The sequence below is a fragment of the Corvus brachyrhynchos genome, unplaced genomic scaffold (assembly GCF_000691975.1).
Source record: "Corvus brachyrhynchos isolate BGI_N302 unplaced genomic scaffold, ASM69197v1 scaffold200, whole genome shotgun sequence".
Lineage (NCBI taxonomy): Eukaryota > Metazoa > Chordata > Aves > Passeriformes > Corvidae > Corvus > Corvus brachyrhynchos.
In genome coordinates, this window is record NW_008236184.1 from 2147683 (window position 1) to 2168530 (window position 20848).

The following is a 20848-nucleotide window of genomic DNA, read 5'->3' on the forward strand; positions in this document are numbered from 1 at the left end:
AAATATCAAGATTAAAAACTGACAGATCAGTAAGAACAAAACAGAGTATATACTTTTCCTGAGATTTTAAAATTGCTTTTCAATATGCACAGACCAGAGTGTAGCTCCAGTGCAAAATGGAATACAAATAAACCTCAGTTCTGGATCTGGGCTCTGTTGTTCCAGCCAAAGACAACTGAGGGGAAAGAAGAGTCTTCCTTTACATGTTACTATAACCACTAGCCAATTTCAGCCGTACAACCAAAAAGAAAATTATAAGTAATCTTTCAGTAGAGAGATTGACACTATCACTACTTTTCTGAATAATAATCACCTGTAAATTTGATTAGAACTACAGCATTTATTTTTAAATGAATAAATGACTTACAAGACAGGTAAACTCAATACAAACAAATATAGATTAAGAAATAAAACATATTCTGTCTTGCGCAGTAATAGAATATAAATTAAAATATCTTAATTGCTCTACCCATATATGTTAAACACAGTTTTTAGAGATCTGTTATTCGAAAAAGAAATTCCTAGATAGAAATGTTTCTCCTGCACATGTTAATGAACAGCTCAAGTGTGTAACTGCTCTGTACATGTCCTACTCTCACTGACTTAAAGCATTATCTTGAGGTTTTGGCTACAAGATCTGCAGCTAATCATGGAAAAAAAAAGTCCAATTAATTTTTCGTAACAAGGTGTTAAAGCTACTGCCCTTTCTTCCTCTTAGTGTTGTGTGTTGCTAAGCTGCAGGATAAAGAGCACAAATGCCAACTTCACAAATTACACATTCAAAATGCTAACATATGGCAAGCACATTTCTCATATTCACACAAAAATACATATTATGGAATCTACAATAAATCCCCAGTGTTCAAAGCAAAATAAGACTACTGTACCTCATTCTTTTTCTTCAAATAACCATTCTACATGTGAAACACTGCTGAATTTAAGCTCCATAATACAGTAGATACTATTATCACTTTTAAAGCCATGCACTCAGCATGAATGAGTTTGATAGAACTACCAGAACTAAAACAGAATTTATTTTGAATTTGACTTCTTTACTATACCATGCTTGGAAATTTACTGGTTCAGTTATATGGGATGTTAAATACATTTCAAACCACATGTCTGCAAAGGCTGGATTTTGATTCCTAGAGCTGCATCCCCATAAAGTACATTTGAATCCTGGGAGGCAAGTAAAGGATTCAGATTTGATAATGCAGAACAGTCACATAATGCAGGATTGCACAGATCTACAACACTAAAGAGACCCATCTAAGGAATTAAAATTAAATATACACTTGGAACAAGCTGTTAAGAAACTGATTTTTTCCTTTTTGAGTGAAAAATGCTAATAAAGTAATTAAATATGCTCAGCATAATACATCACCACCTTCTAAGTCAAATCCTGTGCTTAATCATAAAGCAGTGCTGTTCACTACAGTGCACCCCTCCCAGAGGGTGATCTATGAGAATAGAGCTCTAGAATTCCATATATACGATCACTGCAACATGGCAATGCAATATATTCACGTGCAAACCCCCAGCCTGACCGAAATGGGATTTTGAGCAAGGAAAACCTAAAAAGCAAGATCTGGGTAGAAGAAGCTGTTGCTTTTTTGTTTTGTTTTTTTGGTTTTTTTTGAAACAGTTACAATATGATAAACAGTCACAATGAAATTAAGTTGCCCTTACAGAATACAACACACTGTGGCAAAGCAACTTAGTATTTCATCATGCTCTGAAAATTGACACTACAGTTTGAACACTTGTTATTTCAAGTCAAATACTTCAGTCATGAGTTTACTTCTGTAGACATCTTTGCAAGCTGAAGTCAGAGAATATGCTAGAATTCAATGTGTATGTACTATTTCCCTGAGATAAAAACATAACGGCTTTAGGTAAACTGTACCTACTAATAATTTAGAGCATGCCACATTATGATAATTTATATTGTTCTGTATTTTATTTAACACAAGTAACATTCATTTACTTTGGAAATTAAAAAGAAAAACAACTCAGGTTGGCAAACAAAATCTTAGCATGCACATACCAAAACATTCCTATCTGTGAAATCCACTGCCTGTACAAGTATTGGACAGAATCCTGATCCCGCTGACATTAAGTGGTAACCACCACATTGCTCTGATATGGCCTGTACTCCACCTATTCTGCTGAAGCATCATTTTTACCATGACACTAAGAAGCAAGTCCTTATGATATTAAAAGTTACTTTTTGAGGTGGCAGAACACTAAATCAATTAACGCTTTCACTCAAACTTTTCCCAAAATGTTTTTTCAGGTTGTAACAACTACAGATTGCTCTACTAAGTACACACTGTTTTGGAAATTAAAGGAATATGTGTGGAAAACCTTAACAAATGAAAAACAGAATCCTTGCCCTTTGTAAGAAACTTGTTTTCCATCACTCACCAACTGACATCCTTCCAGGGACTTCACCAGCTGAGCATTCTGACAGGACAGAATGGACCCGGCCAAGTTCAGCATCACACACACTGCAGAGAGCAGCATGAAAAAGGTTATCTGGAAAAAAACCAAGCACCCTATTATTACTCACTTCAAGAGGCAAACAAGGAAAAATATAATTTACATGTTCAAGAACTTCCAGCCTGTCACACAATTACATGGATGGCAACATTTTATATATTTTAAAGAGAATAGGGTACTTAATCTGACAGCGTCCTTGGTCTTGCACAGTAAGAGAAAGCTAAATCAAAACTAGACATGACTATTATATGTTTTCCTCCAGCCATTTCAAAATAATCCATTTATCTCCCACTTTTATCACACACTCTGAAAATTTAATGGGTTTTATTACCAGGCATTACTAAAAAGTAAGATTTGAAAAATGTTTTATTATAAACAGATGTAGTCTTGAAGCAATTTAAATCCCTTTGACGGGGATATGGGTATCTTAAACAGGAAAAGTATTTGTGAATATCATGTATCATGAGTTCCTACAAGTTGGGAAAAAAGAGTGGCTTTTTAAACAACAATTACAATTTAAGCAGCATCCTCCTTATCAACTACTCCTTTTTTCTCATCGCAAAATGTGTCAAAACAATCATTAAGTTGATTCCATCAACTTAATTATCATTTTATTGCTTTAAATGTAAAAAAAACCTGGGCCAGTCAGGGCAGACAAATGTTAACATGCAGGGAATGGCACAACCAGTAAGAGGCCAAGAACAAATGCGTGCCTAATGTGTGGCCACCTTAAATATTCAGTGTTGACATTGCCATAACTCAACAGGAGTATGAGTGTATTATATGAAATTAGTAAGAAATTCTGTTGCATCTCTTTTCCATATGCATGCTCACAGTTTACAGCCCTTCACTGTTCTCACAAGATGTTATCTTTTGTCAGTGCATGTGCTATGAATATTTTTGACAATCTTAAGTCCAAAATGGCTGTAGATTTTTTTTCTAGTGCTTTTGGACAAAAAACCCCGTAATGTCCACAGTATTAGCCAAAGGACAGAAGCTGTGTTACAAATTTTAGTTGCTAGCTTCAGATTCTTCCAAGCATCACAACAAGGGTTGTAAGCTACATCAGGTTTATCTATCTTTGCAGTACTTTCTTCGTATCAGCATTCATTAATGAAGAAATCTCTATTGGTGTTTCCAAGGTAACCTCTTCCTCTTGTCACTGGCAAAGACACGAGCGAAGGACCCAGCACTGTCAAAATCATGAAACAGGCTCTCAGAATTCCTGTTCACCTCAGTGAGTCTAAGTCTCACACTCTGTTTAGGAGTTGCATTTCAAAGTGGCAGCCACCACATGATACCAAACACTGAAGTTCTCTGTCACACCTGTCTTCCCAATTTTGCTATTTTTATGCCTCACTTCTTACTGTCCCAGGCAAGGAACTACCTAATCTGGACATGGAGCTAAAGGGGAAAATTCATGTCCTTTGCAAGTCATTTGAAACTACCTTGCCTCTTGCAGAGCACAAAGATCCCAATAAAAGGAATTGAAATATTTCCAATTCCCTTCATCAATGCTTCTCAGCTAAGTACCAAAAAAGGCCTTCTACTGATGTAGTAGGACACACCTGGTACTCTGTTGTCACAACTTCAGAGGTGAAGTGTACCACCATGCTGGAAGCCACAACGGAGAAAAGGAGGCATAAAAGTATCAATTACCACATTTACAGACATTAAAAAGTATGTTCAGTCTGCTTAATTTTTTTGTCACTGCTCACTCTTTTCTAACACTGGCACAGCTACAGCAGTAAAAATAAACACACCTGCAGCCCTTTGAAAGGGTGGCCATTGTGGATCATGACGGAGATCCAACACTACGCTATGAAACACTGTAAATGAAGTGTTATACCTAAGTGTTATACATAGTTCATACATTATTTATGAAGTCAAGTCTGCCTAATTTCCACATTAAAATTTTCCTCAGAAAGAGAGCTACCAAATACTTGCTCTGAGAGCTCAGTGTGACATACTTGCAGGAGCAGTATGAAACTGTAAGGAAAGAGTATAAGATGCAGTTAACACAATGATCAAGGGCAAGGACTTACACTGAAGTAAACACAGAATTGTCAAATATCGAAGGGCTACGACATCTTAATGCTGATTTAAAACTATAATATTGTGTTCTTCACTCTTCTAGTTACAACATATAAACAAGATAAAATATTCCTAGAAATCAGGAAGAAGTATTAATACCACTAAGCTCCAAAAGTCACCAAGAACTAATACACGAACAGAAAGCAAAGCTAATGGATTTATTATGACATGGTGGTAACAGAACTAATTGGAGAAACCAAAACTTACAGTGTATACAAAGATCTCTATGGAAGAAATGTTAATAGGACTTCCTACTTAAATTTTACCATGGTCTTAAACTAATTCTACAAAACTAAACAGTTCAGATGCAATGATTTAAAATGATATAACAATTCACTATTTGAGATGTCCTGTTGCACCTGGAATTATAAACTAGTTGAATTCTCTAGTGGGACTAGGCTGTACTGAAGCTAGGGCAGAAGACCTGAAGAGGAATTCCAGGAAATAAGAAACGGCAGATCCACATGAGGCTCCCCTTTTTACTCCATTTCTGGAAAATATTTTAGGGATAAATATGCAAAGTATATGAAGAGTGAGTTTGCATCTTTGAAGTCCCAACAGACCACACCATACACATCCGCACAGAATTGAAAAAAACCAGTAACCTCCCTGCCTTGCAAGTGAGAGCCCAGAATAAGTGACCTTCCATACTGAAAGAAAAAAAAAAATATTTAAGCCCTAACCCTAGCAGGTTATATTATCTTTCCACTATCAAGAAAGTTATTTGTAGTTCTGTCTTGAGTACAACTTGACCTTTCAGAAAATTATTAGTACTCTCAGATTATTTGTGAACATTTTTTCCTGCACATTTCTTAAATGTAGATACAACCATACACCTGCCTTCAGAATGTCCCAAAGTAGACCATCTTAATTCTATGGATACCACCAAAAAAATCAAAGGGATTTACAGAAGCTGATATATTCTCTGCCCTCCATTCTTTTTCATCACTTTCATTTTTGCCACTTAATATTTCTCTTTTCTTCACAACCGGCCTCAAGTAATTTATTCTGGTTTGTTTTTACCATAAACTTTAGACTTCCTTTCATGTTATTTCCCAAAGGCACTGTTAAAACTGTATTACCTGAAAAACTGAAATCTTTAATCCTTGAGACAGCTGGCTCAAAGCGCCTTCTTGCCCTTGCTTTTACTGTCTTTCACAATTTGTTCTTGAATTGATATGAAGTAAAATGGGGAAAAACGAACCAACTTTAGCGCGCACTGCAGTTTGTGACTTGCCACGGAAGACACTAACAATTTAGATTTTCTGTCAATATACAGCTTTCTACCAAAAAATACAGTGAGAGCAGTTCTGAGGAAGAGGACTTGGGGGGGTGTTTGTGGATGACAAGCACAACATGACCTGACAAGGTGTGTCTGCAGCCCAGAAATCCAACTGCGTCCTGTGGGCTGCATCACAAGCAGCGCGGCCGGGAGGTCAAGGGAGGGGATTCTCCCCCTCTACTCCACTCTCATGAGAGACCTGGAGTGCTGTGTCCAGCTCTGGGGCTTTCTCAGCACAGGAAGGATGAGAACCTGTTGGAGCAAGTCCAGAGGAGGCCACAAAGATGCCCAGAGGGCTGGAGCACCTCTGCTATGGAGACAGGGTGGGAGAGCTGGGCTGTTCAGCCTGGAGAAAAGGCTTCTGGGAGAACTCAGAGCACCTTCCAGTGCCTAAAGGGGCTACAGGAGAGCTAGAGAGGGACTTTGGACAAGGGCCTGGAGTGTGAGGATGGTGAGGCCTTGGAACAGGTTGCCCAGAGAAGGTGCAGATGCCCCGTCCCTGGAAGTTTGCAAGGCCAGGTTGGATGGGGCTGTGAGCAATCTGGTCTAATGGAAGGTGTCCCTGCCCATGGCAGGGGGTGAAACAAGATGACCTCTCTCCCAACCCAACCCATTCTGTGACTTCACTTTCCCAAATTTATATTAAACCCTGCATTTTGCTAATACTTTTGATGGTGATGCTTTAAGTGACCCAAAACCACCCACTCACTACTGCATATATACACATCAAGAGCACAGTAAAAAGGAACAGCACATATTATAGTTAGAAGTACTACTTACAAGTAGGAAGAAATTTCTACATGCAAAATAATTAAAGCCCTGCAAAAATGATGTAAATATTGTATCACATGAAACTGTATTTCTAAAAGCAACCTTTTACTTCATTCCTCACACTTCCATTTTGGAGACATATATGAAACAGGATTGCTTTTTCATTGCTGGCATTTCAACCACTACTTCCCCTGGTGGTTTTCAGTGGTTTGATAGTCAAGACATGAACATTTAAGACAAAACGCTACCCTCTGTGCTGATGAAACATATTACTCAACTCTCCTGTGCAGGGTACTTGGAATAAAACCAGGCATTGCCATGGGAAACTGGCTTCTTTAAATCTGCCAGTCCTCCATACCTGAAATACTGTGTCTACGTGTTTTTTCTTGTTAATTCCTGTTCTGCAGTTCCTGAAAGGTCAGAAAATCATCCTTGGATGAACTTTGACACTGAAATCATTTGTAGAAAGCAATTTTTTTGAGACATTGTAGTTTGACACAAGGTACTACAGGCCTCTTTCCAATCACATTAAATATGTGTGCATAGATTCAATGAGATTTAAAATACATACCTTTTAACACACACATGTATCATTTGTGAAGCAGCTAGAATAGCCAGAGCTAAATGTGCTTGTCTCTGTAAACCACTGTATAAGAAGATTAAGAACTTGGCCCAAGGTGTTTTGCTCACAGAACTTTGTCTTACATGGACTGCAGACAGTAACATTTGTCATTTGTGCTACAGAATTTTTAGTTTCCCTGATAGAGGTGCAGACGGATAACACCAGAAGCAAATCTGAAAATTTATGACCACCAAGAGCTACAAAGAAGTGAGATCAGTAAGTGTGCCAGGACTAAGTTAATCAAGATTATCTGGGGTACAGACAGAAACTACTTGTTGGAACAGCCAGATGCTGAATGCTCATTACATATTATAGGTTTAAACAGATAAAGCATACAATTTTTAAGTTAGCCCATTTTAAAAACTTACTACACAGAAATGGTACTCAACCCCACACTCCTGACTCATGGTTTTCAAGTGTACAAGAAACAAAATGTATCTTCCCATTATTTGCCTCATAACAGATTTCCTTTTGGTGACTGAATTACATCTCTTTTAACATTAGTTCTCAATGTTTGCTAGAAGAGACAGGATGAAAAGTGATGGCATTTCAGATCTGTTTAATTCAGCATTCCATGTCATTTGCCTAAATTAAAAAAAAGATTTGAACAAAAATATTTTCTCTAGGTCTAAAGCAATGTTCTGTATCAAATAGGCAGAAACACTCCCTGCAGTGTGGCACAGCATTAGGCTAAAATTTTTAATGTTTTTATGTTAGGAACTATAAATTATGTTCTGCTTTATCCTAAATTATATAAGTCTGTTCAATTCCAGTCATTATTAAATTAAATTACATTTTCTCCAGATTAAATTCCTTTTGACTAGGTCTAATGAGGCTATTTAACTTCTTAAAGGAAAGCTGAAACCTCAGTATAAATACTAAAATCCATTTACTATTCTAATTTCAAATTTGACTATTTCTAATTTCAAAGCCAAATAGTTCAGATGAAAACTTTAGAACTTGAACTTGGTGTATGTGATTTTACTGACCATCTTATGGTCCTATTAACTTGTTTTCATTCAGATAGATCTAGGAATTTAACTATTTATTATTAGTTGCTTGGTTGTATCTTAATTTCTATATTTTTATTAAAATATTCTAAGAAAATTTAAACTCCAAATCTACGATCTTCAAATACGATTTTATTTAAGATTATAAACGATGCTACTGGTTTTGATTTACAAGAAAAAATGATGCCTCCCTCTGTCTAGATTTTATTTATAGCCAGAGCAATAATCAGCTTTCACCAAAAGTCAGCAAGCCATTCCTCTGAAGCAATGATGTGAATGTTGGTAACAGCCCAGTGTACAGCAGAGAGGGGCACTGGGTGTTTTCAGGAGAATTTGCATCACACAAAATAACACCTATTTAAAGACCAGAAGAAGTAGTTTGGATTCCTCCTGTTTCACTGTGCAGCAAACAACAACAATATCAATAAAGTGAGGGATTTGGTAGTTGCTGCCAAGGCTTTTCAAGAACCATGGAATCCAAAATGCAACCTTGGCTCTATATACAGGAGCACAGAGTGACAGATACATGCAAAGATGCATTTATATCAAAACAGATCTCCTAATATCTCATAATAAGAGATATTCAATACCTCCTGTCAGTAGAAGCAATGGCCATACAGATTATTTCCTCAAGTGTGATCAAAGACTGTAATACATCAGTGAGTGCAGCATTGTCATATTCTACACACAGCAATAGGTGTTTGCTGTTTCTGTAATGCTCTGTAACAGCTCCAGCAATTACACTGTTTATTGCAGTATTTTTTAAGAGAAGGCCTGATTTAGTAATAAAGACCTTGTGCTCTCAGCTCAGAAACATTAAGGAGAAATTTGTCAAAAGTAGACATTTCAGCATCTACTAATTTTCTGCTATTTTGATTCTGATTAACTCTTTTAGCATCTACACCTCTCTGAATCACAGAATATTCTGAGTTGGAAGGGACCAAAAAGGACCCTCAAGTGACCTGCAGACTACTGCCATATAAAAGAAGAACAAGAAGAGGAGCTATACCGTTTTTTTCAGGTAAAATTCAAGCTGTCACTAGAAGTATTTAAGTACTGTGACACACTTCGAACAGTAATTGTAACAAAAAAAGTTTGCAGGTAGTTTTTTTCATAGCAAAGAACAAGCTTAAGTTTTGTTCAATAATCTATTAAAAGAATAATGAGGAGTACCAGCTAATATGCTCAAGAGCCTCATTCAAAGTTTGCTACATGAATATAAGCACTCAAAAGAATCCTTCAGTGATCTGAAGCTGATACTGCAACAAAACCAGTAATATAATTTTTACTATATGTGCAGGCAGTTAAAAGAAGTCATTTTGACAAGTTTTTTTTTTTATATAGTAGTTTTATTGTCTCATTTTTATCACTGAAATTTCCATTTATGTACCACTCATCCCCTATATAAAAATCCATGCACATGAAATTTAACTTAGTGTTATTTTGAAAGAGAAAGAAATCAAACAGCACTAACCAATTTTAATGCTATTCAAAATGCTGTCAATTTGAAATGCTTCAAAAACAACTGTTCCAGCTGTACAGTCAGGTGGAAAAAGAGGAGCTGATATCCAGTGTGATAATAAACACTTCAAATATAATGCCTTCTGAATAGAATTTTGACCACATAAGCCAGATCTAAAATTTGCAACTATGTCAGCCATATCAGTTTAATTTTCCTTCCAACATGCTCTCCAAGGAAGTAAAAACTGGAAGTTTTTAAAACTTAACTAATAGGATACTGTTTCTGAAAAATATTCCACAACAACAGCTGAGCAGGAAAAGAAAGCTCACATTTAGGGGTCTTCACACATTTATGAAGTTAGGAGAGACAACATTTTTCTAAATTAGCTTTGTATACAACAATCTGTATTTAAACAAAACAGTCAGATAAATCAGTAAATAGAAATGAATATATTTTTTTCAACAGTGTGAGTAGTCTAATAACTTTTAAAAAAATCTACATACGGCTGAATTTACACTTCCATAGCAACTGCATAATGGGTTCATCCACCCAAACAATACATTACTTTTTGCAAGTGTCACATTGCAGGAAGAATTCACCCCCATGGACGTGTCACTGAAACGCTACTCCATATAAATTAACCTTCCATAACATCTGTAGCAGAAATCCCTGAGGAAATAAAGGCTCGTGTTGTCCTGCTGACAAGGACAGGCATCAAAAGCTTCGCAAGCAGCCCCTTCCTGGCAGAAGCATAATGAGACAGAAGCAGGATGTAAAGGTCACATACACAGATATTTTGCATCTGTCTTTCCCAACATATTAATAGCAATTAACTACTCATGAGCAATTATTCTCATTAATTAACAACTGCATGGTCCCTCTGAGCCCTCGCACATCAGAACTCTGACTTTCATCACTGAGGAGGAAAATTCTGGCAGGTGAGCGGGGTCAGGAGCTATGACTGCTGATCTCCATCAAGAGCACACGAGCATTTTCAGTATCCGTTTCTGAGCAAGGCTTCCATGTGGACAGCAGTTCTTTCCAATTTGATTGTAGTGTAAACTCGCTATAGTTTTGGCCATTTCAAGAAAAACTGCACACACATCTCTAAGGAAGACTCACATGAATAATTTGATGGAGATCCATCAGTAAATGAACTTTAAGATTTCAAAGACCTTTCCTCATATATCTGAAACAGAACTTAATTCATAATGCTGTTGGAGGTTTTATAGTACCTCTACTAAGGAAACCCAAACACTCAATCACACATGTCTAGCTCAGGATCTAAACTGTGATTTACCTGGCAAGCAAATCCCACTGAAATCAAAGTATTTTTCTTCAACAAGCAGAGGATAATTAGATTCTCTTTGGGTAACAGTGCATTTCCTTCCATCTGTCACACAAATTAAAATCACGTGAGTTTTGACTCTACAAAGACTGAGGTATCCATTCCCAATTCCATCACGCCCCAAAACACTTTGTATTAGTTCATACAAATATTTATTCTACTTTTAAATAAAAACATTTCAAAAGCAGCTCACCTTGCCCAGAATAAATTTTTGAAGCTATTGTTTCCTCACCATTTGAAAACAAAATACAAAGTTTAACAAATAGCTCCCATGTTGCCCAACTAGCGCCAGTGATACGTGACACAAGATTAATTAACTAAGGAGGAAGAAGAAATGCTGAAGGAAACCACACTCCCACCAAGAAGGTATTGAAGAAATTATACTGTGCAAAGGCTGCCAAGAACTCCAGGAGCAGATGGGATGCAGCCTGCATTTCTAAAAGAAGGAGCAGACGAGATGAAAGAACCATCAGCAGATATATTTAGAAAGTGTGTGAGAACAAGGAAATTACTGACGGACTGAAGAGAGGGGAATGTAGCAACCATAGCACACTCTTCATTACAGGCAGCAGCAGCACTGGGACTGCAGCTGTAAGTATCCTACAGCAGGACTGCGCCAGCAGGAGCTGCTGCCACGGCAACACGATGCGATGGGAGCAGATGGGGAGGAGTAGGGGCTGTTTAAGAGTAATTACGAAGTGCTTGTATAGGAAGAGGCAAGTGTTACGCCCCAGCAGGGTTTGTCTGCTCTTCAGGAAAAGCTGCTTGTGGTCTTTTGAAACTCTGCCACTGGGGATAACTAATTAGCATATGGATGCTCAGCAGAGGAGTCCGGATTCTCACATGAGTGACAGCTGGTGGCAGCTGGGCCCAGGAACAGGCAACCTTGGTCAAAAGGGTATCAGAGAGATGCAGAGACCTAGGCAAAAGAAAGCTTTAAGAAGTGCTAAGCTGTAAAAGAGGAAACAGAATGTTCATTCTAAAGAGATGCTTCACTCCGTGACATCTTTTCTCCACCACTGCAAAGATTTCCCTGATTCACTTCTTCTGTTTCCATCTCAAGTGTTGTTTCTTCCCCACCCAGTTCACAACCTTACTGGGTCATTCTCCGTTTTTTCCCCCTCTTCCTCTTCTGTCAGGTATATTCTAATGAAAGGACACTGGGGGTAGGTTTTTCTGTCAGTTGTTTCATGATACTAAAGAAGAAAGAAGGGAATCAGCAGTCTAAGTTTAAAAAAACCCCAGCAATACGCAGTGCACATTTTAAAAGCTAAATGCATATGTTAATCTACCTGCAAAAAAAATTTGGAACATGAATGTAATCAGAGTTTACACAAGTTTTGAAGACCACACTTTTCAAATATTATTTACAGCCTACGCTTTCTTCGCTGAAATAATTCAGAACTGAGATACAAATCTATTGCAATTCAGTTATTTATGGTGGCACTGAATTGGTCTGGCACTGAATCGCTGAAACATCAGAAATTCCATTGTATGATTTCTTACTGACATGGTTTTCGTTCACTTCTTTCTGATCACCTAGGTGCTCTTCTTCTCAAGAGCTTCTGATGTTTATCTTCCTCGTGTTGCCAGCCTTGCATTTCAATTTCTCCTTCCTGTCCTAGTCCTCCACAATTCTCTTCCCCCTGATTTCGCATTCAGCTCCTCTGAATTTGGGTTCGTTTCCTACCATGCTCCCAGAAAAGAGGTCAAAGAAAAACACTACTCTCAGTTTCAAGCCTGGGTTCACATCAGCTCTGAGCAAAATTTACAGCTTTACATTAGAAGAGCTACTTTTTGAACCAGCACTGGATTTGCTTTCCAAACAGAAGTTATTGCAGCTTCCCAAGTTTCTTTTTGAAAGCGGCAATACCCAGCATTCAGCCCCCACCCAGTTTATCAGAAACTTTGAAAAACACTGGTATGTAAGATGCACTTGTTTTCACCCAGTGTTTTGCTCACCTTTAAACTAATGCTTCAGCCTCAAAGACAAGTGTTTGTCTAATAGCAGGGTTCCTAAAGAACATTTTGATCAAGGAACTCAAAGAATACTCACGCTGAAATGATACTGCGGAGTGATCAAGGGATCTGTTAAGGCAGAGGGATGTTCTGCAGCTCCTCTCAACATCACACAGGTATCAAAGTCAGCAGTGACACACGAGGTGATGGGTGCCTTCAGACTCTGCTATTCTCCCACACTGTGCATTCTTTCACTTGCTTTTCTCCTGCAGTCTTGACCTGTTTATGCTGACGTTGTCTCTCCACTACACAGACCATCTCTTTATTCCAGGAACCAAACACCAAATCTCTGCTTGGGGGTGGGTATTGGAGAGAGGACAACCATTTTTTTTTAATTCAAAGACTTCTCTCAGATTTCATCTGAAAGGAAGATGTAAATTCTCTTGTAAGAGTTTAGAAAGACTTGTCTCATCCCTTAAGCTACTCTAGGATCTCAGGTTAAGCAGCACAGCCAGGAACATGTCAATGCTCCACCTCACTGGTAAGAAGAAAGAAAACTTACTCATACACTATTTCTATATATTTTATGTTTCATCTCTTTCCTGTGGTTTTGTTATTCCTAGAGGAGATAATCAATGAGGAAAAGCATTTGGGCCAGTTTTACATATTCATGCATCTTATGGGGCAAGAGTATACATGGATGTATTTATTTAAAATTATTAGTGATTTCCTTTTTCAACACAGACCTTTTTGTAATGATTTTTACAGAAAAAAGAAAAGTATTTAAGTTTGAATTTCAAATAGTTCAACTTTTTCACTGGAATTTCTGAAAGAAAATCTCTCATTTTGCAACAAACTACCAAGCTGACCCAAGACGAGTATTTTCTAAAAGAAGTCAGTTATATATTTAACTGATTCTTACCACAGGTGCACCCTGAGACTTTGCACAGCAGTTCATCCTTTTGCCTGATGTGCAGGTTGAACTGCAGCTATTTAGGGTGGCTTATTTTTCTTAAATAAAGAAAATCCTATGTGCTTATCATTAAAAAAAAAAAAAAAGCCTTGAAATAAAGGTTCATTTGAAGGGACAAAAGGGACAACACATTGAAACTGAGTTATACATGCACTGATTTGCGTGTTCCTTGGTGCACAGAACTGCATCTGGAATGCACATTTCATGGTAAATAGCTATTCTGAGTAATCAAGATCATTTATTAATAAGTACTATTATCTTGTGCTCACTGACATTCACAGACATTAGGAAACCCCACATTTCTGTTCATTGAAAAAACCAGTAAATCTATCAGTTTATTGCAAGAACTTTCAGTTAGAAATGCAAAAATATTTTTCCGGGGTCACCCAAATGCCAGATGGCAACAGAGAAGCTTTCAACTCAATTCAGAGGCTGAATTAATCTCCTTAGCACAAACAGATTTGCAATTACCATAGATTAGATTGTAACAGAAAAATAATCTGACTGCACAGTTTAAAGGTTTTTTTTTTTTTTTTTTACAAGGTAATTCAGCCTCAGGAGCTCCACAAGCTCTCTCCCAATTTTCAGACACTTCCATAAACCACAAGGAAACAAATTCCTACTTTAACACTCCATTTTAACATTAAGCAGTGGAAGTGACACAACCAATGCTTGGTTTCCAAAAAATGGACTCTTGAGAGATTTCCCCAAAGCGCTACCAATACTCTGAGATTTCGTAACTGAAAACAGAGAAAGCTTAATAAGGAAACATCTGAAATATACAGAAAGTACTGTTCAAAATCAATGTGTAAGCAATTTAAATATCTCCTTTGCCTGAGTGCTTCCTCCGGTAAATGTAAATACAGGTTTGACAACAGACACTGATTCCTTGCATATATAAAGCATTTCGGCAAGATAAGCAACTGATGGCTAGGAGGTGACCAAGAAAATTTAGATAAACTAACAAAATCTGGTGAATTTTCCAGATAATTAAGATTTGCAAAGACACTTTAGCAGGAGAACTTCTAAATTTCTGCAAATTAATATTGCAGGAAAATGTCCTTAGTACATACACATTTGTAAGTCTTTGACTGAATGTGTAATCCAAAATAGCATTCATACTAATAGCTTATAAATACACAACTACTCTCAGTTTTGACTTTGGTTCCAAAGCGTTAAACTATGTAACAACAAGCTCTTTTCTATACCAAAACTACATAACACATTTCTAGTACAATACAGCCAGGAATTAAGGGTCGATGAACTATTTGTGTTTAATGCTTCTTCAACTTCCTCTTTTTGCCTGCAGAAAATAATACATTTGCAAAGAAAAGACACTCCATCTGTGGAAAAACCCTGCACGATTACAGCACTGAGCAAGGCACACCCAGCAGTACAGAGGGCTGACCCTGGCCAGCAGGAAAGCACCACACAGCCACCCACTCACTGCCCCTTGCAGCAGGACTGGAAGAGAATTAGAAAAGCCCAAGTGAAAAAAACTTGTGGGTGAAGATAAAGATAGTTTAATAAGCAAAGGAAAGAGGAAGGAAAAAGCCAAAGCAAGTGATGCTGTGTGGGAAAACTAGAAAGTCTTGATACTGCACAAGTGCTGCTCAGCAATAGTCAAAACACCAGTTATTATAAACCAGTTTTAGTCACAAATCCAAGATATGCAGAAAACTGGCACAGTAAACTATTATCACAGTTTCACCAGTTTTCAGGACGTCACAGATGGTGTATGGTTTAATTTTATATAACTTTATTCATAGCTTCAAATGATAAAGCTATCTATCACTCTTGGCAATGCCAGATTTTGTAACACATTGCAACAAAAAAGACAAGTATTCTAATCGATTATCTAGCTGCTTATAATACTATAAAATAGGTTAAAAGGTAATCACTGACCGTATGTATTTGGCATATGCGTTGTATAAACAGATCAGAAGAAACATGACTCATTAGCAAGCTGGTGATACTTTGTATTCTGAGATTGTAAAGCTACATATTATTGATTGCTAATCAGAACAGTCAGCCTGCACACGTGGGGTCCAACTGCTCAAAGGTATTTACAATTCGGCAAGGAAAACAAGACGTTAGGTAGCCACTGTAAAACTACTGCACAGCTTAATCACACACAGAAGTGAAAAACATCATCCCTGTCCCCATTCTTCCAGGTTATTACTGTATCACCACCAAGTACCAATACAGAAGAAGATCAGGATCTAACTCACGAGCACTAAGCTTACTCTTGGAAATAAATAATTTCCTAGAGCAGACTGTAGGAAGGTGAGCTGTTCTGCAAGCAGTAATATTGCCATTACTGTTTCTTCCCTTTTATTTCCTTGAATTGCATTGACCATGACTGCCTATTTACATTTCACTGAATTAATCGATATTAGAAAGCCCAGCTCAATTTACAGCATGCAAGTGAGTGATCAGGAATCAAAGAAGCCAAGTCTCAACAGGCCTGGATAACATTTCTGATGCGTGAATATTGTTTATTCTGATGATGTAAGCTCTAATACTACTGTTTCAGTTCAGAATACTGAAATACACCTGAAGTTCTAATTAAGCTAATTCTTATTAGTACAAGACTTTTCATCGCATACTGTCCATTATATTCTTTATTCCAGGGACTATCTTTAGTACTATGTTACAAATGTTTCATGTTACTCTGTTACACATGTACACTTTTTCAAAGGCAATGTTTACCTGCTAACACATCCTTATTGACACAATCATCATGTGTTTTTAATAGGATTGATTTCCATCTAATATTGCTTTACATTAGTAGGTTAACTGAAACTCTAATAGCAGGCACACACAAGGAATGGATTACTGTTCATTATCAAGAAACTACATGAATCTCACAACAGAAATACTAACATAGCTGAAAATCATTCTGCAGACAAAGACTAACAGCTACTACTTTGGAATGGGATTTTTTCCATCCAGATAACTGGTTAAAAAGATTGTTCCACAGTGCATTTTTAGGCAAATAAAGTTAAATGCAAAGGTACAAGCAGACCAATAATCTGTTTGTGAGACAGAAGAAAAATACTATTTTCACCCAGGTAGTTTATACTATACAACTTCAAAGGCCCTTCACGTTTGGTACTAAGTGTTTATAAATATCCGGATGCATAACAGCACTGCAAATGATCCCCACAGATTATGAGGCTTCTCTATAAAGACAAAAGCTCTGGGAGATACTCACCACAAGGGACAGGGGCCTCTTCCATGAAACAACACCGATCAATCCTGACAACAGCACCTGCAACAGAGCAGAGTTACTAAAGAGGCATGAGGTTATACCAGTGTCATTAAAAACATAGTAGGTAATAAGATGAAGTTAATACAGAGTCATGATGCATATTTTCAGAATATTGGAAACCAAATGCTAAAAATATAATGCTTTCCTTTTATTCTCAATAAAAAAATAAAAATAACTAAGAACTAAGCTGTTTTTAAACAAAGTTCAATCCAGCTGCCAGATTCACTCAGTTCCGATCAGATCACAGTAAGTCTTAAAACATTTCTTCTTTCCCAGTCCTGAATGTTATGAACACAAAAGGAGAATAAATGTTTAGGGCAAATTTTCTTGTGGTCTCTTAGCACAATTGAAAATTAGCTTAAAAAAGGGGACTAATGACAAGACAATCACAAAATTATCCAGGGTATCCAGATTCGCAAAAGGGTTTTTTGTTTATGTTTGAGAGAGGACCCACACATTCATTTGAACTTGTATTTAGCATACAGATACATTACTTCTGATACTACAAACCAAAAACAAGCAGGATTCAGACCTTTATACACCTAAGCTGATCTTAAGTATTTTAAAATAACATGCAAGTTAGAGCTGAGACACCATAAGCTTTACATATAGTTAAAAATAGAAAGGGAAACTGCAGCAATAGGGTAAGGGATATTGACCCTGGCATGCGAGAAAAAAAGTGGGGAGGAACATTTTCATTAGAACATTTAATTACAAAAATAGTAAAGTAGAATACAAATAAAATGCAGAGAAAAGACTGCACAATGTATTTATTTCATGAGTCCACAGTGTCATTTTTCCTCTCGGCTTGTACAAAGAGTTTGTGGAGCAATAACTTCTATACTTAGCTAGTCACCATTCCCATTCCAACCTGCTTTCCTAACAATCTTTTAGGTGTAAAAATAATAGATCATAATAAATAAAAATTCAACTGTATCTAGCCACTGCAGAAGCAATGCACACTGTACTGGGAACCAGGCTGGAAACAATCCAGTCTAGTGATGCTTGGTGCGAATGTGAGAGGAAGAGCTGTTAGTTACCTGGAGCAGCTGCACTGTGGAGTGCCCAGTTTAAGCCTTCACAAAGTCTAGTCTGTGAATACTCATACTGTGAGCATGTTTCAGGCATATTTCACTATCTGACAATATCCACAGCTGCAGCAGCTGTTGAAAACATTATTCAGAAAGACAACATGTGGAAAATGCACCTTTCGGTATTTTCTTTAGCAGCTATGCCATTAAAAAAAGACCCCTCAAATGAGGTTTTTTAGTAAAACCTCAGTTTTAGTTTCTAAGTGAAGTAGAAATGCAACAGCTGAGAGATAAAAGCACAATAAAAATGAACCAAGACCAAGATATGGATATCAAAGTCTGTCCAGATAATGCCTACATGCAAATGTGCATAGTTTGTATTCTACAGCATTTCCTACAGCATAGGAGCTACATACTTCTGGATGTTGGCCAAGTGAAGGAAAAGCTGAGAATTCCATCCTTGCAGTTAATTAAATGTGCTCACACAGCTATGTTAGCTTATTATTATTGTATGATAACTTGGCTCTGGGCTGATAGTCCTGTAATGTGAAACTGCACTCAGAAGGTAAAATGACAAGGTTAGCTAGTCTATCTTGCAGGCTAGACAGCAACATGCTCTCAATCAAATAAATGGGCTGGCTGAAATTGTGAAGTTATTAAAGAAAACCCTTTAGGAAAAGTAAGAAATTGCATTCCAAACCAGAGCACATATTGATACATAAAATATTCGTACATAAGTCAGTATTTCTCAGTCACCAAGTCATATGGTCAGAGTCAAGATACTACTGTAGGGCACTACCTATGAGTAGCAAATCTTTACTTTCATTTACTGTGTGACCTCCCTTCCATTAATTAAATCTCTACCCCTCTTGTCTTATTTGTGGCATTGCACAGGATGCAAGAAGGGAGCTGATCCTTTTTGTTCAGCTGAACTACAGCTGTGTTTGACCTTTACAGAGGCCTTGTAAGATGAAAGAGGTACATGTGTTTTGGTTTGGAAAAGGAGAGCTTTATGGAACTCACTGTACTGGCTCACCACGCAAAAGGTCAAGCACAGCCAGGCCACTTGATAAATTTACGCTGATAATAGACACAAGAACTCAGTGTTCCACCTGTGTCTTTAATACTGTCATTATAAGAGGCCACCTCAACAATGCCGTCATGTAATTTTCCAACCCCCATTAGTCCCCTGTGTCAGTCACTGGTTACCCAAAAAACTTATTTTGCTGAGATGCAGCTATTTCCAGTGCCAAGCACCTCACATTAACCCCCAGTGTGCACAGCTATATAACTAGGAAAAAAGCACATAGAGGACATCACATACTGACATTTCGTTAGAATACACCAAATTACTATCAAAACAGAAAACTAAAGATTTATCTTGATATTGAAGACAACCAGGAATTTAATAACAAAACCAACCAAACAAATCTCCACAAACCCAAACAAAACTCCACAAAAACCTCAAAACCCAACCAACCAACAACCAAAAAGCCCCCAGTCTTAAGGTTTTGTTTTCTCTTCAGCTTATACCTCTTATAAATACAATACTAACATTGAATACAGTGAGTAGAAACTCCACTTTGTTTATATACAGAAGTAGCAATTATTTGAAATTAGTATGTAATTAATTTAAAGGCCCAAAAGATCTTACAATAATCACTCGGAATATTCAACAGCTCGATATTGCAATCTATATGGCTTCTCATGCTTTTCAAAAATCACTACATCACATGAATTCTATGCCCAGGTTCTTTCTTTCTTAAATAAAAAGTAAAATAGAGTTTGACAATTTTAACAATCCCTTAACCTTGGTAATGTGTTTTGATTTCAGAACCTGCAGAGTATGTTTATCTACTACCTTGGATCCAGCTTCTATCTTCTGAATTGTAGTGAACCTCCCTGTCACACAATAATCAAAATTAATGAAAGCAACTAAAACCATTCAAAAATTAGGTTTGCCATATTCCTTAAGGAGAATTCCCCCAGATATATGTACATATATGTACCTGCTCATTATGACAATGTTTTTTCCTCTGTGCATCAGCGGAGTACATCAGTGCTGACTTCTGCAGCATTAGAAATGCAGTAGCTCAACAGGCATATGAAAACTCCATTATCATTAATGCAAGTGGTGTTCATGCATGGCAAAGATGCATTTACTTTAACAGGCACATACTGAGGCAGGACAAAACCAGAAGGTAAAACTACTTTCCAGCACAGGGACTGCAAACAAAGGATTAGCCCTTGATGGTGTCTTTTCCAGCATTTTCCCTCCACAGTCTGGTGAATCCCTAGAAATTTAGAGGGCTCTGACTTTGAATATGGGGCAGATCAGATGATGCAGTCTCTTGATGTATCTTAAATCATCTGCCTTCTGAGTCTCCAATTACAAAATGGCTCTTCTACGTGATACATTCTGTAGTGTGGTTCCTTTAAACTCCTTTCCTGAACTACATAAACCCTATGTTTATATAAATATTAATTAAAACCACATTAAGTATAGTGAACCACTATCAA

At 37.3% G+C, this 20848-nt stretch overlaps 1 protein-coding gene across 4 annotated transcripts in view; it reads right to left on the reverse strand.

Moving 5' to 3' along the window:
• The window catches only part of FAM189A1 (family with sequence similarity 189 member A1), a 72681-nt gene that overhangs the window by 35089 nt on the left and 16744 nt on the right, over window positions 1–20848 (reverse strand). For 2 of the 4 annotated variants that reach the window (XM_008636978.2, XM_017737651.1), the window contains exons 2-3: window positions 17241–17297; window positions 2428–2538 (exon numbers count right to left, since the gene is read on the reverse strand). In XM_008636978.2, coding sequence (XP_008635200.2) covers window positions 2428–2538; window positions 17241–17297 — 168 coding nt within the window. Of the gene's footprint in view, window positions 1–2427; window positions 2539–13147; window positions 13471–17240; window positions 19774–20848 lie in introns of those variants that run through there. The other 2 variants (XM_017737658.1, XM_017737665.1) reach the window with 2 other exon arrangements.